Raw genomic sequence first — 11,457 nt, 5'->3', positions numbered from 1 at the left:
TAAATCTGTGAAAGCTGTTATTTAATTTATTCTGCTGTGTCGGACGTTGTGGGCCAGCCCAATGGTTCATTCACTCATTCTTTTCTGAAGATTGGTGATGCATATTTTGAATGCTTAATTATTTGCCCTCCTTCTAACAAGAGAAAGTAAAAGGGGAGAGAAACAGAGACAGTGTCAAATAAAAAGGGTAAAGAGTAATATAACATGCTGTACAATGACTGAGTCGTGAAAGGGGTATTGGACTTCTTTGCGTTAAAAACAAATTCATTTCGAAATCAAAAGAGCATTATTTGAAGGGCGCGTGGGGGGAGGTAAATAGTAACTCATTCCGTAATCCTTCTTGCACATTTATTTAATCGTATCAAAATGTTTGATACACAATGTTCACTAGTGTCATAGTTTTGGCGATTTATTAAAACCATATTTGTACAAAGTAGGTTAGCATAAGTTAGGTAACGACCAGTGTGGAGAACAACTCCCTTTTTAAGTGAGGCAAGACAACCTATTCAAACTGATTATAACCTTGATAAAGACACAAGGCAAAGGAGTTATGTAAACTAGCGTGTGAAAACACATTCTTTGTCAATGTTACAAGACAATGGAGGCGACCAAGTGGAGTAATTACAATATACCCCTGTACAGTCAAAGAGAAATTAGTTATGAAAGCTTACTTCGGGTCGGCCCTTAATTTGCTTGTTCGAAAGAAAGAGATAGATGTCGCAACGCGAATCCTTTTATTAACCCTTCATGAGTTTGTGTAAAAGTGTGAAAAACAGGCAACGATCTCGAGTCGCTATTGATATTGTTCGCAATTAATATTGGAGTATACGCCTACATGTAAACATCAGACAAGGCGTTGAGATCGATAAAAGTGGGGGTTTATCTGAAAAATTAGATGCCATTTTTGTGAAATGACTTATCAAGTGATGTGCATGTACCTAACATGTTTAAATTCTTGATTTTTATTATTTGAAACATCTTCATACACGGCCTCATATTTATATTTCTCTCAAGCCATACTCATTTTATTGTATAACATGGGACTCTAAAGCACAGGGCATTGTGAAAGTTAATTGGCTACAGAGACTTGTTATCCTTCATGCAGTTTTATAGTGTGGATGAACTAGAAACAGGCTTTACTTAGCTTTACTTAATTTACGTAAATTTCAACAAAATCAATCTGCAAGGCTTGCTTTGATTTAAAAGAAGAAACATAAATATGTTGGATGGATTAAATCACCGATACCGTTCTATTTAAACTTAACGTGGTCATAAACACAGTAACACAGATGATATTTATAAGTTGTCTGTCATTCAGCACGCATTATAGGCGAGTAGCCAAACAGTGACTATGATCAATCCAAGTAAAATCTAGGCAAGTATTGTTTACAAAATAGATCATGATGAATAAACCTACGCTTTAACGCTCAATGATATCAAAAATGATTCGTCGCTTTAAAAATGGACCGGTTCAAGGGGCATTTTTTGTTTTAGCTAGGGGGACTTCAGGTAGAAGGTTCAGTGTAGGTGTTTCCTCGGATGATAGCAGCATCACACCCTAGGTCTTAGCGAGTTGACTAGAAGCTTTTTGTCCAAGCATCCTATTTCTACTACTAAACTAATAACTCTTAACCACAAAGGTTTATGCGGTAAAAATATTTAAACTAAATGAGGTGCATTGACAGAGGCACAAGTACAATCCAACGCCAACGTGCAACAGGGGAAAGTCTGACAGTGCATTACATAATATATGAAAGTGCGGTCAATATTAACAGTGTAAGACATCAGTTAAAGAGGAGGGGGTCTTACTATCTTTTGTTAAACGCGACTGTTATTATCTCTCGAACAAGCTTAAACCATGCCTTATATAATTACTGTGTCTCCGGCTGTCGTGCAGAAACGGCATGTCGAACATATTTTGCTTCAGTTACAAACAGGGAAAACTAGCGACTTAGTTGTTCTAGATCGCTCTAGTAAGAAAGCATAAGTGCGGCGGCCGGGCAAAACAATCAACTACCCGGTATAACATTCATATCTTAGCGTTTACATAGGTCGCGCAAAGAGCTAAGTACATATGACGCGCAGGGAGCTAAGCAATTAGCCTTGACAAAGTGGTCCGTTTTTAAACAACAACAAGAAAAAAGAACGCCTTGTCATAGTTATGAGACAAATCGCTTGCAACGTGCAACAAGGGGGGTGGCTGACAGTGTGGTCACACTACATGTTTATGAAAGTACGTTGAATCAAGGAGTTATAAGTTATGGCCCTGATAATGGGTTGACACTCACCGCGTTAGCTGCGACAATGATTATTTCTTCACAGCGATTTATTCATTCAATTATTAAATCATAATTTATTTATTATTTATTAATTTTATTTAATGATTTAAACCATCTTATTTTTATCTATTTTTTTTATTTGATTCTTAATGTAACCTAAGTACAGACTTGACATTTAATATGGAATATTTCAGTTTCGAAGGTATACCTAGGTAAAAATACGTTCTTTTTTCAAAAAACTCCGATTTCATATAAGATTTGTGAATGTAAAAGTATGCAGTCATGTGTGTCACTACCAATTAACTGACTTTCATGCATGTTGCGCTGCTACACTATGTAATTTGCAGTGATTTAATTGGGTAGTGTTCCTTTGGGCTGATCAAAGCTTGGCTTAGGTAAAGCTTGGTTCTGTCAAAAAAGTATCCATATTTCAGCAACTACTGCATAGAAAAATTTGAAATTTTGCATGCAAGCGGCCAGTTTTGCAGTGCGTAAGATGAGTCAAGAAGTGCATTACAAATTTGTTAATCTAAGGCAGAATGGCGCGAAAAAGACAGACATCACCAGACAGATCATAGCGCCAAACGGAACGGTCCCCACAGTTTTATAGAGTAATGCCCAGACTGATGTACCTACACAGAGGTCACCCCCAATGTATCAAAATTTTACCTCCAGGGTACAGGACCCACTGTCTTTCGGGATACGCTGCTGCAACTAAACAAAAAACACTTAGTCCGTTCAGAACGAGGGGTAAATTGCCACTAAAATGCGTTTTTCAAAGCCCTTAGCGAACACCAAACTGGTTTTAGCAGGTAAGAACACCTAATGACCTCCGAGGTACCCACTGTATACAGCAAAACATCGTCGTCTGTTTCTCTAATGAATTGGGGGCCATGAACGATTCTGGGTAGAACACTGAAACTGCGTGGCTTTCTTTATTGAGGTCAGATTTCACCTGTAACGCCCAATTAGTCAAAACAGAGTTTACAGATATCCAGAAGAGGCCTACGACGAAGCATATGCCGGGTCTAAAGTGACAAGGGTGATTGACAGCGTCAGTATTTGGAGTAGATTCCACATTGGTGCCAAAACACCAATGGTAGTCATCGACGAAAACCTGAACCAGATCAAATAAAGGGATAATCTCGGAACCACTTGACTATCATTTGATAGGGGGCACCTTAGGAACAATTCTAGGTTGCACGATGAGGTTGCAGGTTCACACAGAGCACTTTTAATAGCAGATAACTTACAGAACCAAGGGGATGAGCAGCTACCCTGGTCATCAAAATCGCCATATTTGAACCACATAGACAATATTTCGGTAGACCATTACTCACCAATCAACTGCCTACATGTCCTACAACAAAACTGGACCAGATTGGACAATTTCAGACTGATGCCTAGAATGCTATTCCAGATTGAACTCTAAAAACCTACCCTCAAGAAATGCCTTGCCGCTTGAGAGCGCTGGCAACAGCCACGAAGAGGCCAGGCGTAACAACGACCATTACTGTGACTAGCAACTGACATGAGGGTCTTTTGTGGAGCGTATTACCCTTTTACAGACGATAATTTGGAAACTATGGAGATCCAAAATATCTCTTTTAATGGGAGTCGTATGACATAGAATAGGCAATGTGTTTTTGTTTGTTTCTCTGGCGAATTCCATTAATGAACTGATGTCACAATGACATCAAATAGATAATTTAAAGTTATTAAAACACGATTTGAATCCTTATTTTCATTTATCAGTCCGCAAAATAGGAAAAAACTGATAAAAAATTATTTCGAAAAAAATATTCCATATTAAATGTCAAGTCTGTATTTACTTTATTCTTTAAATAATATTTTTATTTATTTATTTATCAAGCCCGTAGCCAGCAATTTTAAAGGGGGAGTGTCTTTTTCTGAAAAAGTGGACCTTTAACCAAAAAATCCCCATGTACAAATCCCCAGGTACTTATGTCAAATTTTACCCAGAGTGGGCCTTTTTTCAGCAAAAGAGGGGGGGGTTTTCGAACCTCCCGAACTCCCCCTGGCTGCGGTCCTGTTTATTTATTTATTTATTAAGACTTTCTAGTATTATCCTTTTTCGGATTCGTTCTATTATTTTATATAAAATGTAACTTTATGTAGTAATTGAGGCAACACGCCAGCTTGCAATGTGAATAAATTGTTTTAATAATGTTTCTTTCTTTGTTATCTCTCAACAGTAATCTATTTTTACACAGGTAGCGATGATGGAAATTTGTGTACGGAGCATCTTTAAACTTTTTGAGACGGGGTGATTTGTTGATCATGCTGATGTACGATGCTGATGCATGTCTATCAAATTCAATTTTTGACCACAGAACACTTCATGTTGAATTAAAAAACTGATACTAAATTAAACTAGCAGTTTTCTTGCAACACTTAAAACATGATCAGCTGCGTGTGCCAAGCTAGTGAACAAAAGGATAGGTGGCCACGGGAGTATAATCCTATCGCCGCAACAAACAATGGGCACCTTCTGGCTGATGTATCCTGCTGTTAATTACACCTAGTCACAGCGGATTGTCGCGCTCGCGCTGGACCACAGAAACAGGCGTCATGGGGTTCACTCGCCTAAGGTATTGTGTGTTATTACGTCTAAACTATTGTGTTTTGGCGTTCGAATTTTGAAGGGATTAGACGGGTCTCCATTGTTTGTCCGCCCCCTTCTATTCATAGTATAGGGATTAAAACGTTTTGACGTTTTTAAAACGTCGTACAACGGAAACTTAATTTTTATTACTACTGTATGCTTACATTTTTTATCACCTCAGAGTGAACATTTACTGTCATTATATATTGGCAAAGAAACAACATTTCGTCTACATGATGTCGATGTCGATGGGCAGCCCTCGCATATCCCCGAACTATGCCACGTTGTCAAGAATAACTCATCTCATAAGCCCCATCAGCTGGGTATGTATGTCACTGCCTGGGTATTGATTATTGATTACAAAATCCATAATAAAGCAACGAACATTGCTTTACCCATACGTGAAAAAAAGTGAAGATAAAAAACTAATATAAAAGGATAAGAATTATCCAATCCTAAGAAAAACGATTTGACCGCTGTTTATAATTTCGAACTGATCATTACGTTTACACATACTAGAATACGAGATAATCCATTTCATAACCATCCACAATGTAATATTTGATTTTGAATGAAAGACTCATTGTAAGGACTGAGATATTAATATTTTATTTGATCATACAGTAGCATTAGGCATATTGCTTTTCGCTATTGTATGATTTATCCAAATATTTTTTTTTATTATTATTATTTTGTCTTGACTGCAGATGTATTGTTTTACTTGATATTATTAATTTATTTAAAGTCTTTTTTATTTCTATTTGCCCTTCCCATAATGTTTTGGAGGCCATTTCTGTGTGTGTGTGGGGGGGGGGGGTGTTGGTGGGTGTGGGTGTGTTTGTGTGCAAATGACTTGCAAAAATGTAATACGTTATCGCATTTCACATGGCTGTATACATTAACATGCAATGATGAACAACAGAGTGAAGAATATATCTTTGATATAAACGTGGGGCTCTTGCTATTCATATAACAAAATTGACGGCCATCTTGAATTCTGAAAAATTACCAATGCCCCGTCCGTATCATATTGTAAAAAAGGCAAGCTTAATTGGCTTTTCTCAGTTTTGTTGGCCAGTTGACATTTTCTTAATGCAAGATAAACAGTGGCATAGCAGGCTTCCACTTACAGTGCTCGAGTGCCAAATGCACTCCCTGGAGATGACACCATCTGCCGCATCTGTTGAATGTCGAATAAGCAGTTTCTGAGCGTTAATAATCATGGCTTACAACTTATCATAAGGAATGTAGATAAAAAGGTAGATATCCTCTAAATAAGACTAAATATTTAAAAAAACGGACTTATTTTGCAGCTTTCTTTTACTTTCTGCCATATGTTTCTAAAGACGGTTTTTTAAAAATAGTTATTAGAATTGCCTGTTATGCATATAATATACAGCAATGCCTCTTTTATCACTTATAATATTATAAGCAGCATTTCCAACACTTTATGCTATTTTTAAATTCTGAAACCGGTTAACAATTAAAATACCAACACGTACGTTGCTATTGTGCAATTTAGGTCATGTATTGCAGGCGCAGCCATATTGCGCAATACATATTTAAGACTGGCAAGTGAAAACAAAAGGGATAAGGAGAGGTCGAATTAAAACATTAGTACTGCCTGGTGATAACAGAATCTTGGCATTAAGCACAGGTGAGGAATATGTTTTCAAAATGAGGAATATAAATGTGGACTATGTTAAGCTACACGCAATGTCATATCCAATCTTTTACAAAAGGTGCAAAACTGACACTGAGGCATTGTATCGTGTTGCTCTATAGTTTAGTCGAATACGGAGTTGTAGTCATTATACTATAAGGATATATATCAATTTACATATTGTCATTCTTTTTTAAATTGAAGAGTAGCAGAAAACTCTACTATTGCTACACGTTTGTGTATACTGTGGTTCTTTCACTAGAAGAGCTTAAATAAACTGGGAACCTATCGAAAGGATATCCCACCATCATATGTGCCAGTCATCAAAAGAATCATAATAGCAAGAGAAATTATAACGAGAACACGAACTGATAACCTTTACACATTTATGTCTTTTTTATTTGATTGCAAGATTATATACAAGAACTTAAGAGCATAATTAAAACAACTGACCAATAATAGTACGGCATCACTTTAAAATAGTGCAAAAATAAAATTGTATCCAAAAGGGTTGGCCTAAAGGGTCAATGACCCATGAATGAACACCCCCCAAAAAATAAACAATTGCGACATTGTGTACATCTGCAATGACTATCTCAAGCGCAATAGTTCTCGGGGTCAAAGCGCTCCGCCAGAAGAGCACCATAGTGCTCTCTGACAGATCGTCTAAACAATTTTTTTTTTTTTGCTATGTGATCCCAAGATGCAGAACTAAACTCAAGCTTTGAACGTACTAAAGAACCAAAGAGAGGCCGCATTAACCGTGGGTTCCTATTTCTGCGAAACTCTCGCCTAATAGCTGTGCATGTCTGATTTGCACGCTTAACTGTGTTATTTATATGTGTTACCAAATTTGACGGGCGCTATAACCTTAATAAGACGTAATTTAATAGGCCGTTTACAGTTGATGTACGTGACTAGACTACGGCTTCTTTCTTATACAGTGCAGGTTATACAGTCTCGGTGGTCACATGCTGACTATTTTGCAAACGGGCATGCGCTGCAATGTGTTTTTCACCGCCAGTCAAACTGGCTCAATATGATTTCCTTTGTGCAACCATGAATATGACCAGGCCATGGTTGAAAGCCTAAGGAAATCCTTCGCTACCAAAGCATTGGTGCTTGTACAGGGTAGACAGTAGTAACAACTTTTACCGACTTTAAAACAACTTTTAAAGATGACAAATGTACCCTACATCTGTTCATGTGCGAGAAAAGTCCTTTACTTTAATATTTAATTAAAGAAGTATTGGTTTGTAAATTAATGTTTCGTGTATTGGGACTACACTTGATTTACTTTGGTTAGAAGTAGGATAAAATATTATTCTTAAAATTATTTTTTGAAATAATGAAATATGTCTCCACAGAAGGTATAATTACAGTTTTAAGGAACATGCTTTTACCAGATTTAATTAAGATGGCAACTATACAGTTTACATGTACGCTTTTAGGATGATGGATACAGCTATAATTAATTGGCTTCCTGTGAAAACTGCCTTGGTTGGAATCATAGCATTTCTGTTGGTGATGTCATATCTACAGCGGAAGCAGTACAAAATGCCGCCAGGACCTCCTCATCTGCCGATACTGGGGCACTACTTTGGTGAGATATATTTAAAAATCTGACAAATGCACAAGTAAATGGGGAAAAGTAAAGAATACATCAAATCTTAGAGGGTTTGAAAATACCGATTAAAGGAGTTCAGGTGTGGCATGAATCGTTCGGAGCGTGAACCATCCGTTCTGCTCATGCGCACAAAGCGCAGGCAAATCTGAGAGACTTCTGGCGTGCACAGTTCGTCTCTATCGACTGTAATAGACATACACTGTTGAGAATATACTGCACGTTCAAACATAAGCTTTAGAAATATTCATATCGTATAGTTGTTCGCCTCTGCTGCAATTTCTCTCAGGTGGCCATATCAACACACAATTATATAGCCAAGTAAATTCAAGACAATAATACATGTAGTGGGTCAACGGCTGAATAACGACGGCCCGTCCACAGTTCATCCACAGGTTCATCCGAGCGTCGAACTGTAATTTGACGCTGATTCTCTACCAAAATTATCAATTACAAATTTTGTATTAAGATATGGATTTTACGTAGAAATATCCCCACTATTGTAAATATATAAATATATAAATATATAATGAGGTGAGAACCGAACAAGCCACATCAATGCTAAGGTGAATAACAACGGATCATTCACGGAACGGTTCATATGCGCATTCGCTGCGTGTACAGTCGGTCAGGATGGATGGTTCACGGTCAGAACGGACCGATTACGTGACACCAAGCAAAGTACAGAGAGAGAGAGAGAGAGAGAGAGAGAGAGATGAATTTGACCAAATAGCATTTTAAAACTTTTAGAAATGACAGATCTAGGGAAGACATACATCGAATTAAGCTGGATATCCCCTCCTTAGTTTCACCGCATCCCCCTTCCCACACCCACTTCCTTTCTAATTAAATATTAATAGAATCAAATGTTATAAAAACGTGTACTTAACAAACCGGGACTAAATCAGGCAATATGTATTTCACGCATCTTTACTGTACTCAATTTAAGAAATTTCCTTTGTCTACTATTTATGTTTTTTTTTTTTTTTTCGACAGCCAAAGCGAAGCAGTTTTTATACTCAACCTCCCCTACTTGTAAGCAAAATCTTTATCGCCACTGTTTTATATAAACATCCGACACATATACCGCTATCGTCAGTAAACCGAGGTGCATGATCTGTCCCTATAAAAAGAGTTTATATCGTACACGTACATTATTCGGAAGATTGTTCGTAAAATCTTAACTGTCACATTGCTGACTTCTTTTTTATTAATTGTTTTTTTTATGTAAAAAATGTTGCTCATAACTCAGTATTGTGAAAGCTCTTCTTTTCGAGAGAAGTTTTCCAACTCCCGCTAAAGTGAATGTTTTGGCTATGGGTAATGGCCGGAAGTTTTCAGGAAAAAATATCACCCTGTGGTTGTGAGTATTATTTTAAAGATATTGAAACTGTCGAAACTGTTTTATATTCACCGACGTTTTTCTTTCAACAACATATATGTATGGCTTTCTAGGATATTGGCATTTTTCTTGAAAGGTCTGAAAACATTGAAGAAATGCAAGCCCAAGTCACGGGCTCAAATTTGAAAAAAAGTCTTGTATTCGTAAATGCGGGTACCATTTCAGCTTTCAGAAACGATGGTCGACTGTACGCCGTCTTCAATAAGCTCGGGAAGTCCTTTGATGACATTTTTACGGTTAATTTAGGTATAAATTTATTTCGACAATTAACTTATCATATCTAAACAATGTTTTATAGTTTAAGTAGAATGCTTCTTTTTAACATTTCAACATTCGAATTAGTTGTCAGTGTTAGAATATGTTAATTCAGTAAGAATGTTTTTAGTTTATGATCATGTTCTATCTGCAATCTATTTCAGAAGGCTAGAAAATCTAACAATTAAACATGATTTGCCTTCACAGGATTTGGGCGCTCGTTAGTTGTTTTAAAATCTGCGGAGATTGTTCATGAGGCCTTGGTTGAGAAGAAAGAGATATTTGCGGGGAGAGATGATGAGAGCTGGAAGTGTGAGTAGCATTTTTTTATCGAATATAATAAATATATAATAAAATAGTGTACGTACTCCATGCCTCACTGCTAATCATATGTACATATATATAATAGACAGAAGGTGATGATGATGTACAGTTCCCACATCAAACTCATAAGCAAAGCAACGAATTAAAAAAAGTGTAATTTGTATGTCTTCAAAGTCACCAGCTGTGCTTTGGGAAAATATATATTTAAATGAGTTTTAACTGATGACTACTGTTTGTTTCATCTCATTAACCCCTGCACTTCTATTGACCAAGTTGAGCTTCTCACTGACGGGTTCAAAGATTTAACTTTCGCCAGCTATGGTCCAGTTTGGAGACTGCAGAGACAGATGACTCTGAGGGCTCTCGGGTACGTTGACCTTATTATTGCGTTACAGGCATTGTTTGATTGGAAAAGGTGAATAAATCACCGTATAATACCCTATAAGTTGACAGATGCTAGCACCAAATTATTTATCAAATAGAACGGTGCCGCTATACTGATTCTAAATCCAGACACACGATATTTTTCAATATTGTCCCATATAGATTGATGTGCAAGATATGTATTGCAGAATCAAAACTGACCCTATTTACAGGAAAACGCGGTCGGAAAACCTTTTATCCCTTAGTCGTTTTAGTATTTATTGTTTGTGTGTCATGTATGTTATGAAATACCAGTTATAAATCAAGTATGAGGAATACAAGGGAGACTTCATGCGGAACGGTTAAATACATGTATGTTGACAGAAAGTCACAGAGTTGTTTTTGGGTCAAGAAGACCCAGTTTATTACAGTCTTAGGGTAAATTACACATGAAAACATTAGATATAGTCACATAGGGTTATCATTCTTTTCGTCATTTAGGAGCTACCTGGCGAGTGATAAACTGGAAACATACACGAGGTCTGCTTTTGAGGAAGTCGCCGCCTTGATTGAAAAGGAGGCCGAGCCGTTTGAATTAGACCTTTACATCCGGTTACTTGTCTTTAACATCGTCTGCAGGATGTCGTTTGGAAAAAGGTGTATAACTGTTGAATTTATAAGGTTGATACGCACTCGGTCTTTTTGTAACGTTTTTCATTGGATTGTGGGAAACCAATTGATTTTCTTTCTATGGGTTCATTCCCAATGAATCTATTATTCTTCTTAAATCGATCTAACTCTGTGGGGTTTTCTAACTGAAAGCATCCAGATACACAGGTTAATACGCATCCTCCTAGTGATGAGCAGAATTACAGGAAAAAACTGATCATTACACTTGTAAGTTCAAGAAGGGGTGTGTGA

The 11,457-nt window shown here is 37.0% G+C and overlaps 1 protein-coding gene across 3 annotated transcripts in view; it reads left to right on the top strand.

Moving 5' to 3' along the window:
* Positions 1–11,457, top strand: part of LOC106160616 (steroid 17-alpha-hydroxylase/17,20 lyase) — a 52,936-nt gene that overhangs the window by 28,447 nt on the left and 13,032 nt on the right. The window contains exons 1-6 of one of the 3 annotated variants that reach the window (XM_086996681.1): positions 6,439–6,562; positions 8,020–8,171; positions 9,760–9,840; positions 10,057–10,161; positions 10,447–10,540; positions 11,038–11,193. In XM_086996681.1, coding sequence (XP_086852807.1) covers positions 8,021–8,171; positions 9,760–9,840; positions 10,057–10,161; positions 10,447–10,540; positions 11,038–11,193 — 587 coding nt within the window. In that variant the 5' untranslated portion in view covers positions 6,439–6,562; position 8,020. Of the gene's footprint in view, positions 1–6,438; positions 6,563–8,019; positions 8,172–9,759; positions 9,841–10,013; positions 10,541–11,037; positions 11,194–11,457 lie in introns of those variants that run through there. The other 2 variants (XM_086996683.1, XM_086996682.1) reach the window with 2 other exon arrangements.

Source organism: Lingula anatina, chromosome 10, assembly GCF_051362555.1.
Source record: "Lingula anatina isolate TDL-2025a chromosome 10, LinAna3.0, whole genome shotgun sequence".
In the NCBI taxonomy this organism is placed as follows: Eukaryota; Metazoa; Brachiopoda; class Lingulata; order Lingulida; family Lingulidae; genus Lingula; species Lingula anatina.
This window is presented reverse-complemented; position numbering and strand designations above follow the sequence as displayed.